Here is a 21407-nt window from a genome sequence, read left to right on the forward strand (position 1 = left end):
TACCGTCTTTTCAAGCACTTCACGAATATCCCAAGATCCTTCGAAAGGAGTCCATGGTCGGGCCGGGTCGATTATCACATTTGCCGAGCCATGAACTTGCTTTATGAAGTGGAGGACGGGACGGTGAGCTTTCAAAGGACGCAAGGCTATGCATGGAACCCGCAGGAGGCTCTAGTTCTTCATGCACCACATCCCCATTTTCAGTATCCACCTCAAGGCGATGCGGGCCAATCCTCCTCTCAAGGAGGTGGTTTTCCTAACTTTCAAAGTTTACATGATCTTTTGCAGGAAAACCTCATGTGCTCAAGGAACACCTACAACCTCGCCAACAACACACACCACCGGGTTGGAGCTATCGAACGCAACATTAACGATATACAAGATGATATCGGTAGCATCCGGGAGTACATGGCAAGGCAAGGGGGTGGAGGTGATGGTAGTGATGAAGACATGGAGTAGGAGGCTTGGAGGAACAACGGGCTGGTTGGTGATGAGCCCACAGGTTTAAGTGCCCTTCTTTTCTATCAAACAATTCATGGCCTGCGTGCCATTTGTCGAACAATTTACTTTCCCTAACTATTTTTTTTATTTTGTTTTTACTTTATGTTTGGATAATGTTTAACAATGGTAATTTAGGATGGTTTGTGCTTGGTTGGTTGGTATTAAGTGATTAAACAGGTGCAATGCAAGGGTTAGAGTGCTAAATATTAGCACTTGCAGCCCCAGGATGGAGAAACCGGGAGAAAAACCTATTTTTCGGGCTAACAGACTGTCCACACGGGGACGTGTCCAGCCGACACGCCCCCGTGTCCATCTCCCAGATCTGCTGTTTGGCTACTGACCTGCAATTTTTTGCCCGACACGTGGCCGTGTTCACCCGACACGCCCCCGTGTCCACCTTCTGTAAGTTTTCGTTACTGGCAGTTCACCACGGGGCCGTGTCCGCTGAACACGGGGCCGTGTCCAGACTGCCAGTAACATAAACCTTTGCTTTTTAGACACACTTTTATACATTCTAATCAACCAAAAACTTTATTTTTGGACACATTGAGGACAATGTGTAATTTAAGTGTTGGGGGGGGGGATGCTAAAACCTTGAAATTTTGCAAAATCCTAAACACAAGCCTTACACAAAACTCTATTGGAACCGCTAAACAACCCAAATTTTTTCAAAAACTTTTTCATTTTTTTTTATTTACTTGTCTTAGTTTAAGTCGGGAATAACAAGTTCTAAAAAGGTTATATTTTTACAAGTTTACAACCAATAGCGTCATGATAAAAAAGGAACCAACATAAGAAAATTATGAAAAGGCATAACAAGTCTAGTTTAAAATTCGATTATATATGCTTGGTCACATTAAAAACCCATTCCCACAAAAGTGAGTTTTGAGCCTTTATTGAGCATAAAAATACACATATTTAGATTAAATGCTCATTTTTCGTTTCTTGTGTGAATAGCCGCTCGGTCCTTACAAATCTAGAACTTGCCACGACGATACATTCCCGGTCCTTACCAACTTAAGCCCAAGTAAGTAAATGATGGGGGCATTAGGACTAACCATTTTTCTTTCAAAACCATTATTTTTCAATTTTTTTTACCTACCCAAAATCCCCCTAGATAGCCCCTTTGAGCCTAAACCTTTCATTTCATTACCCCAAAACCCTTTTTAACCACCAAAAAAAAAACCTTTTTATTTATTTTTTTTAGTAACAAGTTCGCTTTTTCGTAAACTCATTTTTTTTTTGTGACGAAAAAAAAAAAATGATGATGAAGTCAAAAACAAACAAAAGCTATAAAAGCTTGTTTGGAGAAATACTTCAAAATAAAAAGTCACTAAAAATAAGGTACTTCACGAAAACCGACGCTTGTTACGATTTTCGCCCTTTTTACTAACCACTAACCAACCACCCACCTTTAAACCCAAGCCTTCACCCAAAAAGTCCTCTTGATATTTACAAAGGTAAAAAAGTTAAAAAGGAGGAGGATTGATTGCTTGGCAAGCCTATGGAAGACATAAGTTCCGTGCCGCTCTCGAGTGATTCACTAAAATATACACCTTCGGCCGAGTGTTGAGTGATCTCCCGTGAGGTATGTGAACTTGTATATAAATGGAATTTTAATAAGGCATGCTATGCCCAAATAAGTAATTTATCTTATGAAAAGTTCAAAATAAATCATAACGAATAGGATTGTAAATAAATAAAAATAAAGCCTATAAAAACCTTGGATTCCCGACACTCTAGGACAAGCAAAAAAAACTTCTCTTCTACCTATTCCATTTGGGAGTGTAAGCCACATTTAAAGAGTTTTGCTTGAGGACAAGCAAAAGTTCAAGTGTAGGGGTATTTGATGTGTGTAAAATGCAACATATAAAACACATCAATTAAGGCATAAAACTAACCCTTTTTAAGTACTAATGTTGGAAAAAGAGTGTTTTTGTCTTCCTTTTGTATTTTCAGGATGAAATGAGCTCAAAATCACAAAAGAAGCAAAAAGACCACTAATTCTACCATAAATACAAGAAAAGGAACAAAAGTAGACTGCCTGGACCCTCAACGGCACCTCCCAAAGCAAAAAGGAAGAAACAGAGTCTGAACACGCCCCGTGTCCAGCGAACACGTGGGCGTGCCCAGGAAGCAGCAGAAAAGACAAACCAGTAGAAGCTTCCATTGCCCACCACGGGGCCGTGTCCAGCGAGCACGGGGGCGTGGTGAAAGTACAGCAGACGCATTAATTGTAATTCGCAATTACAATTAATGAGGAGAGAGAGTGTCAGGCGGGCACGGGGCCGTGTCCAGCCTTCTGTTCAGCCTATAAATAGAGGAGCTTGGCTTCATTCTCTCTCATCCCTTGGCACACCACCTCTCTCACACTTCATCCACCACCCACCACCACCATAATACCATCATCCACCACCATCATCCATTGTCCATCATAGAGTGTGTGAGTCGTCTCGGGATCCAAGATTGATCGTAAGAGTTCTTGACAATCAAGGCCATGTTTGCCTAAGTCTCTTACATCACTTGGTGAAGACAAGTGTTTAGTATAATACTTTTTATTTTTAATCTTTTGCACTTTTTATTTGGTTTTGTATTAATGACTTTAATAACTAGTTACTTATGTTGAAGGTGATCTTTCCTTATCGTTTGTCCGTGGTGTCTTGGCGTTATTTTACTGTCTATATAAAATAAAAGATTTTCACCATTCATATCTCCACGGTCTATATGGAGGTATGTTGGCTACCTGGTCGGGGGTTAAGGGAACGGTTTGGTAAGGGTCTTGCCCTTGTTCAGCGTTTAGAGGTCCTGCTTGGGACCTGGGTCAAATTTAGTAGGATCTCCTTCAATACCCATAGGTATTGGATGGCGGGGATCCAAACTCTTTGACCCCCTCATAAGTTAACTACTATTAATATTATAACCCGGTTATTTAGGACTGTATCCCTGCTGACTCAGACTACTTAGCCGAGGGTAACGTCACCGCCAGAAGCGGGGCCTACCACAATTTGCATTAATAACTTAATTCATTATCTTTCAATAATCCGACCCTTTAGGATTGTATCCTTGGTGACTCAAACTACTGGGTTGAGGGTAACGTCACCTTCAAAAGAGGGGCCTACTACAATAACTAAGATAATCTCTTAAACAAGTGCAAAAGTGCGAAAATAATCAAAGGTTATACTAATACACGTGTCGGATCCAAGTGATTCATCTTGTCTATCTGTTTTTATTTTATTTTTATTTTCAGCATTTAGTTAGTTTTTATTTTTCTTAGTTTAAAACATTTTTCTAACTTTTTGATTTGATTAGACGTTGAGGATAAACCGGTATTAAAAGCTCTTGTGTCCTTGGACGACCTCGGTATCTTACCAACACTATACTACGTCCACGATGGGTGCACTTGCCCATATGTGTGTTTAGTGTTAGTGAGTATCGTGTTTTATAAATTTAAAACTTGGCTAAAAGTGTAAAAAGGGCTTAAATATACATCAAAATTATATACACACCGACACACATCAATTAGCCAAGTCACTCATCCGGGAACCTTGAGTCAGATTCCACCGAGGAACGTGCGGCAGGTCATCACAAGCGGGATTGCGCGTATCCCACGAATCAGCATGAACTTTCTCAAATTGAGGGCTACGAACAACACCGGAGGTAGCACCATCACCACCCGGAGCACGTTTGGTATAGATAGTTTGGCGCGGAGTGGCTTCACTAGACTCCAATTCAGTCTCCACGCCCTTACCTTACCCCCAATACCTTCATCACCAGCAACATCATCACCACCTTCACCTGCAGTCTCCGCAACAACCTCACTCGTTTTCCCTTTCTCAGCGGTTCCATCGCGCGGAGGGGTTAACCCAACCGTCCTTGATGGAGGAGAAGCAGGGGGAGTAATCTGTGAAATATCCACCTTACGCGGTTTTTTGCCAGCCTTGACTTCTGTCATAAAACAACCTCAACAGCTAAAAGATACTAAAAAAAACGAAAGAAAAATGCAGCTATAAAACCATTACCAGGAGGGGCGGAAGCAGCAAAGATCTCCTCCAAAAGATTCCCGCGGTTCTCACTAAAATGCCCATGTCAATTTCAGATTCAGAAGGCGCAGGAAAAGCCTCCTTCTGAAGCTTAGCTTTCTTCGCCGCAAGAAGTGAAGCAGCCTGCTCATCAAGCTTGCGCTTTTTATCTTCAAGCGCTTTTTTCCTCATATGATCAGTCAAAGTAGACCGATCATCCGGGTCAGATTCCCGAGTTCTCTCACCGACTCCTAGACCAGACAACGTGTCAGAGACAACCACATAATCTAGACAAGGAAGAGTAGAGGGTCACTTACGAGAAGTACCAGCAGCTCGGCCCTCCGCCCTTTCCTTTTTCCTCTCAGACTTATCAGTCTTCGCCTTTTTTCTTGTCTCCAACTGTGCAGAAGGATCAACAGGCATCTCTGCATCAACAGCATCATCAACAACCTCATGCACAGGTTCTGCAACACCATCCCACGCGGTACCTGCACGCGTCCAACGAGAGATTAGACCTTCAGGGGTTTGGTCAGAACTTCCGCTCGAAGGAACAACGACTTCCTCTCGAGCAGGATCGACAGGGTCGCCCTCATCATCTTCACCTAGAACATCGTTGGCGTATTTACTGAAGCTTTCATCAGTTGGGTGCAGGAAGTGGACCCGAATCTGGTCCAACCATGTCGGCTTTCCATCCTCCTGAATAGCTTCAACCATGGCATCCGCCGCCTTCGGGTCCAAAACATTTATCAAACTATAACCAACTGCAAAAGGACAATAAGATAAGAGAAAACACATAAAAATATAACAAACATAAGGGAGGATAATTCAGAAGTAACTTATAAAAATAACATACATTTGCCTTGATAGCTATAAACGGGTTGACCCAGAGGATTCTTTGGTACCCACAGCAAACTCATCCCGCACCAACCAGAGCCATCTCCTCCAACTGAGAAATGGCAGTTGCTTTGTGTGTTATCTTTTTATACCAGTCTTGTGCGGCATAATCCCCCATAACATCAACCTTTGGAATCCCTTCACTCACCAACCGATAATGCATATCCACCGGAATCACCCCACGACGGATGTAGAAGAATTTTTGCTTCCAATCGTGCAAACTCTTCAACGGAACAGAACACACCGGAGCAACACCGGTCCGCGCTTGAAACGAATAAAACCCACTGGTATAAGTAACGCTATAAAAGACGTTGAACATCTCAAACGTCGGCTCAATACGGTAAGCCCTGCAAACATACTCGAAATGAGTAATACGTGGAAGCCCAATCGCGTTGATCTGCGAAATATGCAACCCATAATTCCTCAACACGGAGGCAGTAAACTTCGTAATTGGGAGCCTAAAGCTACCCTCTCGAAAAAATGCAGCATACAGAGTGATATAACCTGGAGGAGCATCCAGGGCGGTGGAACCAGCAGGGGGATATTGGGCTCCCCACTCAGGGCGAAAACCCATCCCTTGAACAAGATTATTGAATTCTTCCTCTTTCCATCCAATGACTGCCTGGTCAGGACCAGGAGGAGATCTACCTTTATATTTTCTTTTCTTCTGAGCAGGATTTGTTCCAGACATGACGAAGATAACGAAAGGTTAAACAAATACTCGAGTAAAGAAAGAAGAAAATGAAAGAGATGGAGAAAACCAAACTTGAGAAATTTGAAAAAGTGAAGAAGAGGGAGAAACCGTCTCCTATTTATACCCATCGCATTTAATGCGATGGGTAAGGGACCATCAGAGTCCAGGGAAAGGAAGCAATAAGGGAGTGACACGTCAGAAGAGAGAGGACGCCACCTCTTTTTTCGGGAAGCATGGGTAACATGGTCTGACGACGTGATAGAAAGTAACCGAAAAGGCGCATGTTCACCTCCGATAAGACAGGGACATCAGGCAGTCACATCAAAATCTTCCCCAAGTGCACAAAACTTCCAACCGAAGGAAACAAAGGGCCAAAACCCATGCGCCATGCATCCATTTGGCTCACTTTTTACCAAAAGCCAAAACCCATGCGCCATGCGTCCATTTGGCTCACTTTTTACCAAAATCCAAAACCCATGCACCATGCGTCCATTTGGCTCACTTTTCACAAAGGGCCAAAACCCATGCGCCATGCGTCCATTTGGCTCACTTTTTACCAAAAGCCAAAACCCATGCGCCATGCGTCCATTTGGCTCACCTTTTACCAAAAGCCAAAACCCATGTGCCATGCGTCCATTTGGCTCACTTTTTACCAAAGGCTAAAACCCATGCGCCATGCGTCCATTTGGCTCACTTTTCACAAAGGGCCAAAACTCATGCGCCATGCGTCCATTTGGCTCACTTTTTATAAAAGTACCAAAACCCATGCGCGACGCGTCCGTTTGGCTCAACTTTTTTTAAAATCACCAAACTCCACGCGCCATACAAACCGCCATAAAAACCACTACTCTTATAAGTGCAGAATCCCTCCTAGACGATCAACTCAACTAGAAGGCACACTGGACTGGGGGACTTGAAGCTGTATGGTCCCAATTCCCTGCCTACATGGCAGGGACCACACCACTTTTTGAGCACACATGGCGACCACATCAGCAAAGCAATCCAGAAGCCTCTAGAAACTTCTGGAAGATCTGCAGGTGGCACCAAAGATGCTCTACCCGACAAAAAGGACAACACGTGTCACCACTCGCAGAACGCCACATAGGCCTGCGACAAATCAGGGGGGCAGAGCTGACAACACCAGTACAAGGTTTCCAGCATGGACAAATGTAAGAGCGCCACGTGTATCACTACACCAGCCGTGACAGAGCAGACCAAGAGGATATTCCCCTTGGTCGGACAGCTGGCGCGCATCCACAGCTGGCACAGCTGCTCCTCCCTTCTTCACCCTCCGGCTATAAATAGGACCCTTCATCATTCAGGTTGAGGACCCTTGACTCTCATTATTCACTCTATACACACACCGTTTTATTCTCTCAGAACAGTACTTATTCTTACGCCGGAGCCTGGTTAAGAGGGAAAACCCCCATCTCCCCCTCTTAACGAGACTAACGGTGTTATTGTTTTGCAGGATTCAAGCTATTATCACGAGTAAGGAAAGAGGTTGAACCCACAGAAGAAATAACCCCACAGATTAACTTCAGCGTTAACCTGTGTTTCATCAATGCATAACTTTTTTTTGTCCATTACCCAAGCTCAATTAGTTGGTTGGCCGGTTGTCTCCATTGGAGGCGCCGGTTCGATCCCCGGCTGGTGCTGGGTATTAGACATCTCGGTGAGGGCTTGGCCCGGGGTTTTACCCGGGTTCGAGTCCGAGGGGGGGGGGGGGTTACCTATTCCACGGGGTTTTCGCGCATCAGGGGTGTGCTACGCTTTCTAGCGGTGGTCGAGTAGTCGGCCTTTGGACATAACTCCGAAAGGGTGGGTTTAAACGTGGAAGCCATTCAAAAAAATGCATAACTTTTTTCTGTCATTTTCTTCCATTCATACCCCTCTTGATCAATGGTATTTATGTTTAATAAAGCTTATACTATATATCATATTATTTATAAATAATAAAAAATAACCTTATGTCCTTATAGGTAACAAACTCATGACATTCATCAAGAACATGTATTCAAAAATACATTCTATTGTATTTGTGTATTTGGTCTAAAGGACTAATTAATTAACCAAAACTAAAATGTGCTTTGTAATTGTAGAGAAGTTAGTTACGAATTTAGATGTAAATTGTCGACTCCGCCGCAACGTGCGGGTTTCCCACTAAATAATTTTTTTTTTGCAGTAGACTATACAATGTTTATCATAAGGGTTTCTTGTGCGTTGCAGCCGTGAATCACGAGTGCTTTTTTATATATACACACAGAAGGTATATACGATTTTTTAACGTTTTTAAATTTGAATTATGTTTCCCGCCCATATTGTCGATTCCGCTCCAACACACGGGTTCCCATTTATTGAGATATGTCACAAGGACACCGAGATCCACGTAGTGCCTGCATTAACATCAAAGGACAAACAGTACATTTAGATTTAGGGTGTTTAGGCAATCGAATGATAGGTGGTGGTGGTCGCAAATTGCAAGCGTGTGTTGCTAATGATGATAACTTTTAGTTTTATTTTATTAATATTGATTATAGTAATATGATTATTAGTAAAAGTGGAAATGTGGATTATAAGTTGAAAGAAAAGCCTACATAAGTCACGAAATTCAAGCATACGTGGTATAAGTTAGGGTTGTTCAGAAGTCAAGATATGGCCATTTCGAACTTGGCTTGTTTAGACCATGTGTAGTGGGGCGTTTTCTTTAAAAAAATTTCAAAAAAAACGCCCTATAACGCCCTAAGGACCATTACAGTAGGCGTTATCTTTAAAAAAAATTTCAAAAATTGGGTTTTGGCGTTATGAGGAAAACGCCACTACACATTTGACTATCCAATGTTTGCTTTTTCCAAGTTTGACTATCCAATAGTTGTTGGCAGTTGCTGTTTCTTTTTTTTTTTTTTTTTTAATAATTGAAAGGGGCATTATTTGGGCATTATCCCCACTACACCACTTTATGCTATAATGCCCCATGCTGACTGGGTTGCCACGTGTCGGATAATGCCCCATGGTGGGGGCATTATAACAAGTTACCACTACACATGGTCTTATAAATTGAGTCAAGCGAAGTTGATTTCTGGCGAACTATTTCACAACTTTTTTCACGTTAAAACACACATTAAAGCAAGATGACTAAATATATTAAAAATAGTGTTATTCTTTTTTTTTTAACGTCCAACAGAAAATGTTTTATTATAACTCTAGCCAGTGGCTAGCACTAAACTTACAGCCACCAAACGTAAATACATACGGCCAAACTTACAGCCATCAAACATAAAAACATACAGCCAAATAAACTGCATAACCACAACATACATCAGACTAAATTAAAAAACATCAAAAATTCCCCATTGTTTGTGGGTCATGTTTGCCTGATTGCCTCCTTTAGTGTTTGACCCATAAGAAAGTCTTGGCCTTTATCTCTTCAACAATGGAAGCAGGTGACTTCCCCTCCCTGAAAACATTAATTCATTTCTCAAACTCCATATGCTCCCATAAAGTAACCAAACAAATTGCATGATACGCTTTCTTTTTCTTCACCGAGCCATCAAAGTGGTTATAGGACTCAAGAATATCCTTGATACTAAAGGCAATTATCGGCTGCATTTTACACCACTAGTACACTACTTGCCATACGATTTGAGTGAAACCACATGAGACCAGAAGATGATAGCTAGTTTCTCTACACTCACCACACAAAACGCAATTCAAAGACTAAATCACAACACCTCTTCTGGACAGTGCAACTCGGGTTGGTAGCCTTTCTTTTTGAGCTCGCCAAGCCACCAATCCAACTTTCTTAGGTATCCAGCTGTTCCATTTAACTATGTAATAAGGTATAGTGTTATTTAAATGTGAGTTTTTTAAGTGTAGTATATTGGATGGGTCGGGGTGTTTAGATGACGGGTCAAAACATGGTCAAGTCAATATGGGCTTTAAGGAAAATGAGTCCAGTCAATATGTGTCGTTTTAAAAATGTATCAATATGGCTCTGATCAAAACAGGGTCTAACTTAAATAGAGTCATGTTAAAATTAGTCCTACTAGGAAAATATACAAAAATATATTCACCTGGTGTATTTTTTTTATAGTTATTGGTGGCGACAGTGAATATGAGATTACTACCAGATGATGCCGAGGGTGTCGGCGGTGGTAGTGGTGGTGGAGATAGAGGCGACAGTGGTTATGGTAGAGGTGGCATGGGTGTGTTGGGGGTGGTGGCGACGACGATAGATAAGATGGTAAAAACAAACGATGATAATATTTGCTTATAACTCATTTGAACCCTGTTAAGTTAAAACATCCTAACTAACCTGTTAACTAATTTGAACTCACAATTTATTTTCACCTAAAACAATTTATCCTTTGAACTTTGAAGAGTGGTCATGATTACCACTTATAGCCTTCTCTTTTTAACCAAAAAAAAAAAGGCAGGCAAAAGTGTAAGCCGATTTTACCCAATCGTCAACGTGTGTGTCCCACTCCCACCGTTGGACCCGGACTCCAAACCACCCTCTCAAATCACATTAATCATTTTTTTCAAATCCGTTACCTCATTCTCAGTGGCCCCCGTGCGTGCGTTCTTTCGCGTGTTTCTACATTTGCGTCTCAACCAATTTACGTTGTGCAGATCTTATCAGATCAAATCACTCCACTAGATCTTCGTTTTCCCCTACCAAACAATCAATCAACCAATCGATTCAATTCAATTCGAAAATCTCTGTATAATACTTGCAGCTAGGGTTTCCGATCATCATTCAGATTCAATTGGTTCAACCTGTAAAGAAACCTATAATTTCTATAAACAATTTGTGTTATAATCGATTAATATGAACAATTCTGGAAAACAACAATCTGTGAGTGATCGAGAGGTGGATGAACATGAACAACAGCAATCGAACGATGATTCGTCACCGGTATCCACCGGTGCCAGTGAGGATGCTCCGACGAACGGAAACGACGCCGGATTTGCTGATCGGTTGACGGATTTGCTTGTCGGTGAAGGAGACCGCGATAGTGATCTGTTGATGCAACGAAACACGCAACAAGGCACGGTTATGCGGTGGCTACTAGCGCTCGATGTGCACGTGATGGGCGCGTGTCGTGCTGATGAGAGGTTGAAGCCATTGCTTAAGGTTAATGCTTCTAGTGGTGCTGAAGATCGATTGTTGTCGCATTTAAGTCAGGTATTAGTTATTAGTTATGTTGGTTGAATTGTTAAAATTGTGCTTAGGTTTGATCTACTAATGCGTATTCTGTAATTTGGTTTGGCTGACAGCATTTTGAGCCGTCGGAAGTCGGTTTGCTCGCAAGGTGTTTGTGTATTCCTCTCGCGTCTGTTCGTGTTGGAAAGGTTAAGAAACAAGGGACTCTTTTTACTCCAACCAATGCAAGGTAGTTGTTTCTTGTTTTAAGTTGTCTATAGATGCATATATGTTTGCTCATTGCTTAATGGGTACGAATGTGATCACTGCTATATTAATGGGTACAGGGGTAGCATAGGTGTACCAGATTTCTCCTTGCATATATGATCTTGAGATAGTAGTCATCTATCTATATGAGTGTGAGTATGGTTTTTAATTTATAGACATAGTACTCAGTTAGGAAGGGGTTAATCTGATAGGTAAACGTCAAGTTCTTGTTGAATGTAAGACTATGAGTTTAATTAACGTGGATAACATGAGATCACTTGAGTATCTTGAGATATAATGGATTTGGTGGTAGGCTAGTAGTTATCCCTCTTAATATATAGACGAATCAAGTCATTGCTGAGTGTAACTCAATGTTGTTAATTGAAGTAATTAACTAGCACCAAGCACGTGACCCTATCTACCGATCAATGTTACGAAGATATGGATGTGTGATATATGGTTCCCAAAGGATACGTGGATGCATTTACATGTGTGTAGACACATGTGAAATAAATAAATGAAAGAAAATCTATTTTATGGTTGTGTATTATTTGTAAGATAAAACACACTAAAAGTCCAAACCTTTCCCGACAGCTTCAGCTCCTCGGGTAGCCTTGCTTTTAGAAAAAAAAATGCACATTATAACGCAAGTCTTATCATGCTATCACTTTTACTTATTGTTTCTATACTAAACCAAACTATTAGAAAAAAACAGCTTGTAGCACCGTTTTTTTTTCTTCTAATTTTTAACACAAGCTTAAGTTTATTCTTGTTTTCCCATTTGCTTCTTGTCCTGCAACTTGTGAATTTCATCTTCTTTTGAATTTGTGTATTCCCACTCTTGTGTCCCTCTGAACTAGTAGACAAATTTAAAAAGGGTTAATTGCATGTAAATGGAATATACTTTGCGTCAATATTTTAAATGTTACTTTTGAAATTACAGTTTTCTAAATAGAACTTGACCCCAAAGAACGAACACAATTAGAAATATGCTCAAACACCACATGGGTACACAGAAAAACTTGACCCTGATTATTGACCAGTATGGAAATGGCTTTGATGATGCTTATTGGTCTGCATTCTTTACTTCAATATTTATAATTTTATATTACCCTTAATTCATATATAATATGAGATTGTTTTGCTTATTAGTATCTGATTAGGTTCATGTATTCATATATAATATGACAGGGGTAACCTAGTAATTTCCCTCTTGCCAACTTCGGATTTGTGCATATCATTTCTATCGGATGATGGGTATACAGAGACGCTATCAATTTTAAGAACCATATCAGATTGCTCATCTGTCAAAATTGAGGCAATCCCGACAGATAGCTCTGGCCGATCTTTCGCTGTTAGAATCCCCAATAAGGACCCTTTCTACTTTTGGTGCTCTGAGAAGTCCCGCCTTCTCGGTAATGAATTGCTTGAAAAGGTATCTCTTACGTTAACTAGTGAATAAAGTGTATGCTTATGAGTTATGCATATAAAACAATCAGATGATGTCATGATGATGTGTTATCTTGTAATTCTAGATGAAAGATTTACTCGAGCGGAAGCCTTCCCTTGCTGAACTGTCTGGGATTAGTGATTCTCGTCTTGAACGTTTCGTACGTCATCTTCGAGCTAATTTTCTCGGTTCAAATACCACTTCTGAAGATGGTCAAACCTCACAATCTCAATACTTGTTAACAAAGCCTTCACGACCCCGAACCTGCAACTTTCAAGTCGTCCTGAGTCCAAGACCCAGTTCTTTCAAGTTGAGGCGAAGGGCGGATGCGGTTCGTATCGAAACTTCTGAAAAGCATCCCGTTTCTTGTCCGTCTACTTCAAACCATGGAAAGCGGAAGGTTCTAGATTCTTCCTCTGGAACTTGCTTGTTCCCATCGTTACCCATACCGTCATCAATCTCACTCCCTCAAATATCTTCTCCATATTACTGTTGGTGTCCACCTGTTGTTTCGGTTTCGGTTTCGACTCTACAAACTGATTCATTCACATTACCGCCTCTTTCGTCACTGCTTCCAAAGCCGTCTCCAAATCTGTCTGAAATCCCATTTCTACCCTTGTCTATGTCGGCTTCTTCACAGCAGATCCCGGTGTTCACCCCGCTCATGTGTGACCCGATAGTTCACCTTCCGGTAATGAATTTCTGTTCGTCTGGTCAAGCTTACCTGGTGAACAGTGGGCCTGCTATAAGTGTAAGCATTCCTCCGTTGATCCAAGAAAGCACGGAGTCCGAGAAGAGTGCCAGGGATACGCTACGGGTCCTGATAAGCGGGTCTGGTCAGTTTCCATCGGTTGTGGCCGAGAGTGATGGCATGGGTTTGGTTTCGGCAGGCATCATGAGGTGTATTGAGCAAGGTGAGAGTAGTGGTACGGGTTTGAATAAGGATGATTCGAGTGAAGAGAGTGAGTTTTGATTCTGGATGTATGTTTTTGGTGCATATATGTGTGTGTGTTGTAATTAGATGTGGAAGTTATCTTACCTTTCTAGAGTGATGATGCTCGTAAACAATTCAAAGTACAAACTACTACTCACTTAACACAACAAGCAGTTGAATATAGGGAATATCCCGTATTCATCGAATGCACTACGGTTTCTAATATTGCATTGAATGATGAATGCATGTATTCATTGATAAATAGAGTGTAACTAGTAGATAATCTCGCGCGTTGCGGTAGAAATTCGGCCATTATTGATTTGGTTTAATATGGTACCAACATTTGCTATAGTAACCGAAAGAGAAAACCTAAAAACTAAAGTCGTGATATGTGCAAAAAGATATTGACACTTATTTTACATCGATTGAAAGCTATAATAGTCGGCACCGGTATGGTACCAGCACCCGTGTAGATTAAACTAGTGATACGTGGTTGCGTTCAGTTTTTTTCTTGACATTACGATATAAATTTATTTGAAAAAAGAGTTGTGTTCAAAACAAAATGACAAACCGAGTCGGTATATTAATATTTACAATGGTTTTATTACGTAATACGTATGGTGTAACTCAAAAAATAAAGTCATATTTTACATCGACTGAAAATCATAAAGCCGAATGCCAATAATGATTCTGATAGCACCGATATCAGTACCGGTACTGATGTTGTTGATTGGTACTGATTGAGTTATAAGCTATAAGCCTATAAGGTTAAAAACGGATATTATTTGTAATATAATGTGTGATTGAAACTAAAAATATAAAATAAAAAAAAATCAAAGTTACTATTCACTAAAGTGGGTAATTCATAATTGTAATGTATAATAAATATAAAAAAAAAAATCAAAATTACTATTCACCAAAGTTGATAATTCTAATATATAATATATATAATTTCGGTGTCTTGGGGCTGTTTGATAGCCTCTGAATGGTCATTAAGAGGCTACCTCTTAATGAAACCATTAAGAATTTTACCAATGAGAATATAGAAGAATGTGACATGTAATGATTTACCATTCAAAGGTTACCTCTTAACCATTCAGACTTGAGGTTACCTCTTATTCATTCAGAGGTTTTAAACTATTAAGAGGTATCATCTGAATGGTCATTAAGAGCCTACCAAACAGCCCCTTAGTTGCCAATGACCTCTAGCTCAAATGGTAGGAGGACTTGAGTTTTTCTTTGAAGACTCAAGTTCAATTCTCATTTGGTGCAAAAAAAGGAGTGAGACACTGCTGGGCAGTGATAGGAGACCCAGGGAAACCTGGGTTCGATTCTTGAGCCAAACGGGTTTTACTGTTAATTTACCGGCGTGCCTACGGGCGGGTGGGTTACCGGGTTTTCTCCGGAATTGGTGGTGGACCACTCGGGTTACTCTCGGAGTACTTCGTTTCTCCAGTGAGTGCCCCGAGAGTGCTCGGGATTGATTTGTTGGCCGTTCAAAAAAAAAAAAAATATGAACTCAAGTGTAGCCCAACTAATATCTCTTACACTCAACTAGTGAGTAATGGGCTGTTTGGTAGCCTCTGAATGGTCATTAAGAGGCTACCTCTTAATGGAATCATTTAGAATTTTACCAATGAGAAGATAGAAGAATGTGACATATGATGATTTACCATTCAGAGGTTACCTCTTAACCATTCAGACTTGAGGTTACCTCTTATTCATTCAGAGGTTTTAAACCATTAAGAGGTAGCATCTGAATGGTCATTAATAGGCTACCAAACAGCCCCTAAGAGAACCAACAAGGCGGCCCATATTCAGGTTAGTTTAAGGCCCAGGTAGAAAAGGAGATTAGAGGAAATATTTGGGTATGATATGATTATGTCGAATGTGTAGGTTCTGGCTTCCCACCTTCAATTCTCTATGTGATTCCCATTCCTTTCTTCATTTAAATCAATAAATCTGCGTTGACTACCTCTTTAATCAATTTCAGTTATGGCTTTTTTTATTCACATAATGTATTCATTGTTGTTTACACTATGGTGTTTACTTGTATTCACCGTTGACTATACAATATAATGAGTACCATGTGGTTTTATGTTAGGGTGTTAGTTATATAAGTATCAGTATGATTATATATTGCATGTGTTAGTGAACAGATGTATTCATTGGTGTTTAAGTAGATTTCCTGGCGAATACCATATAACATATGTTTGCATATAGCCTATTCAAAAGTTAATACATGTTTTATGTGTTAACTACAGAAATGTCGTCACGTATTTTTTGCTTTAAACATGACGGAATTTTTATTTGAACAAAGGTGTGTGCGCGTGTGTGTGATCATTAAACTTTGGTTTAGGGTGGCTAGACGCTTAGACCATCTTCAACGTGGTGTCTGCATGAGATATGTGTCCAATGTGAAAGAGAGAGACGGCGAAAATGTGAGAGACGAGAAGAGATGAGGGTCTCATGTGAATCCTTCTAAATTTTAACTGGAAAGACAATTTAATGACAGATTTTGTTCACCATGGGAGGCTTTGATGGTGTGCGGAGATCCCCGCACAAGGCTCTGCGATTTCGAAGGGCATGCGATTTAAAAAAAATCTGATACGTATAAGATGGTAAATGACTTGATTGATTTTATTGATATGTTTGATTACAATATATAGAGATCACAAGGAACCATATAAACCTAATCGAGCCCGTGGGCTTACACTAATAAACCCTAGTCTAAGAATGCAGTCCAATAGTATATGTTATTTTTTTTAAATAGTAAAAACATACCACTTCCAATATAGGCCCATTTACAAATCATTTTTCATGGTTTAGAATTTTGTCCACTTGCAATTAGGTTTAATAAACCCAATACTAATTTGATTTTTTTTTAAAAAATTACAAAACATAACGGAATGGCACATTTTTTCAAGCTTGAACAGGGTATGTGAATTCTCAGAGACGTCTCTGTTATCTATCACCTTTTTAAAAGTATTAATTCACTTTTGGGAATTTAAATATTTTGAACGTATCATTCTGTCTTTTCCTTGATAAATGAATATTATGTATATTTATTAGGAAAAATTACACTTTTCGTCCTTTATGTTTATAGCTAGTTGCAATGGATGACCTTTACCTTAAATAATTACAGTCACAGTCCTTTATTTGGAAAACTCAATACGTCTTTCGTCCTTTAGCACTAACTTGGTTAAAATTTTCAGTTAAGTCTTGTTATACAAGGATAGTTCAGTCATTTTACCTAATAATTTAAAGTATATAATAAAAAAGCAAATAATACTTTAAAACTCAAAGAAAGAAATATAAAAATACCCATACCCCATCCTCTTCCTCTCTATTTCTCTGTGTGTGCAGATCACCACCAACACCACTCCGATTCTGTCACCTCTCTAACACCTGAACCACCAAAGTCCACCACCATTAGCATTCCGGCGCCTGAAACCACTGTCCATACGAATTGAAAGCAAACCCCCAAATCTCTTAACCCTATATCTATTGTGTGGCGTGGTGGTTGTGTTTTCAAACGAAAACACTAGATCCGTGTTTGACACGGCCATGTTTCCAACCAAAAACCTCAAACATACCACCGTTTTCATCAACAGATCCGGCGGCATCATCCACCGGTTCAATCACTGTCGGTTTCTTCTCACCGGCGTTAAGCTATCTTCGGTGGTGTTATCGTCCAACGCCGGAAGCGTCGTTCCTAACCAAAAACCTAAGCGACGGTGGTGGTGATTAGGGTTGGTGATTTATAGGGGTAGTGGTGATTGGTAAAGAACGGCGGCGAGGGTAGTGGTGGTGGTTGGGGATTCCGTTATGATTACCGGTGAGAAACAATATTTCTGTTAGTAATTTCTCAAAAAGTTAAATCAGTTTTGATTGGTGAGAGATTATTGTGAGTTTATAAGGGTTGAGTTGTTAATTGTTTATGTTTGATTTGTTTAATTAGTAGGTTTTAGAAATTTTTTATTGCAGCTTAAATTTCGTTTTAGCGTGTTGGAAAATTGTTTATGTATACTGAAGATTGAAACTTCATTGAATTGATTTATATTACTGCAGATTGAATATCCTTCAGCCTTCAGCGCCCATTAAACACAACATTTTCAAGATCATCGTTGAAGTTTTCATCCACTAAATCCAACATTTTCAAGTTCTTTCATCTTTGAACAGGGGTATCCCCCAAATTGTGATTTCTGAAGTGGGTTGTTCTGGCGGTGGTGTTATGATTTAGAGAGAGTGTGTGTGGTGGTCGTGTAGCTCCGATGATGATGGTGGTGATGTTACAGACGGTGGCGGTGGTGGACTTAGACGGTGGTGGTCGTGTAGCTCCGATGATGATGGTGGTGATGTTACAGACGGTGGCGGTGGTGGACTTAGGCGGTGGTGACTTATCAGAGGGAGAGAGTGTGAGTGACTGGAGGAGATAAAAAGGGTTTTAGGGGATGAGATAAAATGATAAAGAGATTAAATAAGTTGTATTATGTTATGCTATTTTTAGTTTTGTTTATTAATAACATTAAAAAAACATGAAATGACCATAATGCCCTCATTTGATTAGATTTAACTGAAAATTTTAACCAAGTTAGTGCTAAAGGACGAAAGACGTATTGAGTTTTCCAAATAAAGGACTGTGGCTGTAATTATTAAAGGTAAAGGTCATCCATTGCAACTAGCTATAAACATAAAGGACGAAAAGTGTAATTTTTCCTATTTATTATAATGTATAGAGTAAATTGGCAAAATCGTCCCTGAGGTGGCATGTTTGTCATTTTTATTCAAAATAATTTTTTGTGTACAATATAGTTCATTTTTGGGATTTTTTTGTCATTTTCATACAAATATCTAATTTGCTTTATTTTTTCAATCAAACATTTGTATGAAAATGACAAAAAATTTCCAAATCTCATGGGCGATTTTGGCAAAAAAGTCAGATGTTTGAATTAAAATAGCAAAAAAATCCCAAAAGTGAAAAACTATATGGTACAAAAAAGTTGTTTTGGATGAAAATGACAAACATATTCAAACCTTAAGGACAATTTTGGTAATTTACTCTAATGTACAACTTTCTTTCATCCAAATTATTAGTAATTTCTTTTATCGACACATGAATAAGCCCAATAAACAAATAATTTGATGAGGTATCAACTTGTACGCGCACTCGGTAACTACTACTATTCTTGTTATTTAATATCATAATCATAGTATTGTTTTTTTTATTCTTGATTATTACCAATCACCTCAAGCTTATTCTTATCTATACTTTTAAGTGTGATGAGCGATGCATCAATCGACAAAAAGAATTATAATAAATTGTGATGTAGTTGGATTTTATTTTCTTCTTAAAGTAGCTTCATCTTTATTCTATAAGAATCAACTAATATAAATAAAAAAAGGAAACCACGAAGGCATCTAACCTACACTAGTAGTCTAGTAGTACTTACTAGTTATTCCCATCGATGCTTTTTATGTTATTGTAGCATTTGATGTGCACCGAAGTAGTCGTGAGTGACCATCACCCTTATCAAACACTCCCACCAGCAAGGATTTATTTGTGTCCGTGTGGGCACGCGCGAACGCAGTGGGCGATTCCAATCGGTCAAGTGATGAAAAGACTTACCTTGTGTACGAAAACAGATGTTTTCGTCACGACAAGGGATGCGGTAACAACATCAGTTACCGCACATAGCGATGCAGCTCAGCACCGCATCCTATACACATCTTTGTCAACGCAAGGGACGCGGAAACAACCGCAGTTACCGCAGATAGCGGTGTGGCCCAACACCGCATCCAATTGACGACGCAAGTGGGACTGGCACTTTGAGTTAAGTGGCCAAAACAACAAGTGGCACTGATAGCAGTCATCTGTCAGCCCCCACGAAAGCAACGCTGGCACACAGACTGACAACCACAGCGGGACGTGGCGTCACCTCCATAACCTACGCGCCTGACATACCTGCAAGGGGCTGTGCGTTGTCAGTCTAGCCACTCAATTACCCTCCTTCACTCTTCGGCTATATATACCCATCCCGGACTAGGTTTGAGGTATTGCTTATCAACTCTCTCACTCTTACTACTATCACACACTTTGCTCTCAAGCAAATTACTGGTTCTCACGCCGGATAGTGGTAACAAGGAGCACCACCCACCCCATCCTCCTTGTTACAAGTCACGGTTTGTTTTCCTTGTGCAGGAGACAGATCAGCGGACGATCCAGCCACCGATCCTCGGAAAGAAGGGATTAACCCTACTTGACGAGACCAATGAATTAACCTCCCTTGGTTAACCACTGTTTCATCAAAACCGAATTAGTTGTATTTGAACTAACCATTTAATTGATCCGGTTGAGTATTTTTGTTTTGTCCGGTAAACGATCGGAGCAATTGAACCGTAGTAGGTGTTAGAGCATTCACATCATGTCCGTTAAATTTTGTGAGAGGGTCCTCCATATTATCGATAGTGGTTATGAGAGGTTGTGAGTGAATGAAAGAGAAAATGTTATTGTTAAAATGTAAGTATGAAAAAACATTGTTCACACCTATAAATTTTTTTGATATTTTTCTAAAGTGGTTGTGAGTAGAGGAGATCGAAAAAGTAATGATAAAGTTTATAAAAATATTATTTAATTGAAAATAAGAGAGAAATGTAATGATTTTTAGTTTAATTATAAGGAATAATGAATTTTAATAATCCCAACCATTGCCTGTTGGCGGACAACGGTTCCAACTTTAAAAATTCCTACTGGCGGTCCTATCTTTTCACAAATTGGCCTTCAATGGACCCTGACTAACAGAACCCTAACTCCATTATTATCCGGTCACCGGAAAAATGTTTTTGGTCAGAAAAAGGTTCCTAAAGGTTCGATCTATGATTGCAAACAGGTTTGGGACGAAAACTTTGAGTTTTCCGGCTAAAAAGTTGAGTTTTCCGGCGACCTTAATAATTGAGGTTTTTTTACTAGAAAAGGTTCCTAATGGTGTGTAATAAGGTTTTAAAAAGGTTTCAGACGAAAAGGTTGAGTTTTCCGGCCGAAAAGAAGTTTTCTGGCCAAAAACGTTTTTCCGGCGACCGGAGACTAACGGCGTTAAGGTTCTGTTAGTCAGGGTCCATTGAAGGCCAATATGTGAAAATATGAGACCGCCAGTAGGAATTTTTAGAGTTGAGACCGTTATCAACCAACAGACAATAGTTAGGATTATTAAAATCCGTTATTCCTAATTATAAAGATCAAAATAGTAAATAGGATGTGAAGCTATTAGGACAAATTTTAAGGCTTTTCTTAATTTTACAAAACAAACTTATTTACCGATTAATTTATCATTTCACGTTTACTATTTTATTCTTCATAGCTACATATATTATTAAAATTGTAAATCGGTATAAAAAATAAACTAGTTTCATATTTTTTTCTAATCGCTTATGTGTCTCAACAATTGAATACACATGAGAAAAATTACATGATCCATAATCTAGAATTGGGAGTAGTCGTGTTC

The 21407-nt window shown here is 39.7% G+C and overlaps 1 protein-coding gene across 1 annotated transcript; it reads left to right on the forward strand.

Moving 5' to 3' along the window:
* Positions 1–10641: 10641 nt before the first annotated feature.
* LOC110872718 lies at positions 10642–14167 on the forward strand. Its single transcript, XM_022121580.2, has 4 exons — positions 10642–11296; positions 11389–11504; positions 12713–12956; positions 13057–14167. Exons 1-4 carry the CDS (start codon positions 10940–10942, stop codon positions 13942–13944), a joined length of 1605 nt encoding a protein of 534 aa, XP_021977272.1. The 5' UTR covers positions 10642–10939; the 3' UTR covers positions 13945–14167.
* The last annotated feature ends 7240 nt before the right edge of the window (positions 14168–21407 follow it).

Source organism: Helianthus annuus, chromosome 8, assembly GCF_002127325.2.
Source record: "Helianthus annuus cultivar XRQ/B chromosome 8, HanXRQr2.0-SUNRISE, whole genome shotgun sequence".
NCBI classification, from domain to species: Eukaryota; Viridiplantae; Streptophyta; class Magnoliopsida; order Asterales; family Asteraceae; genus Helianthus; species Helianthus annuus.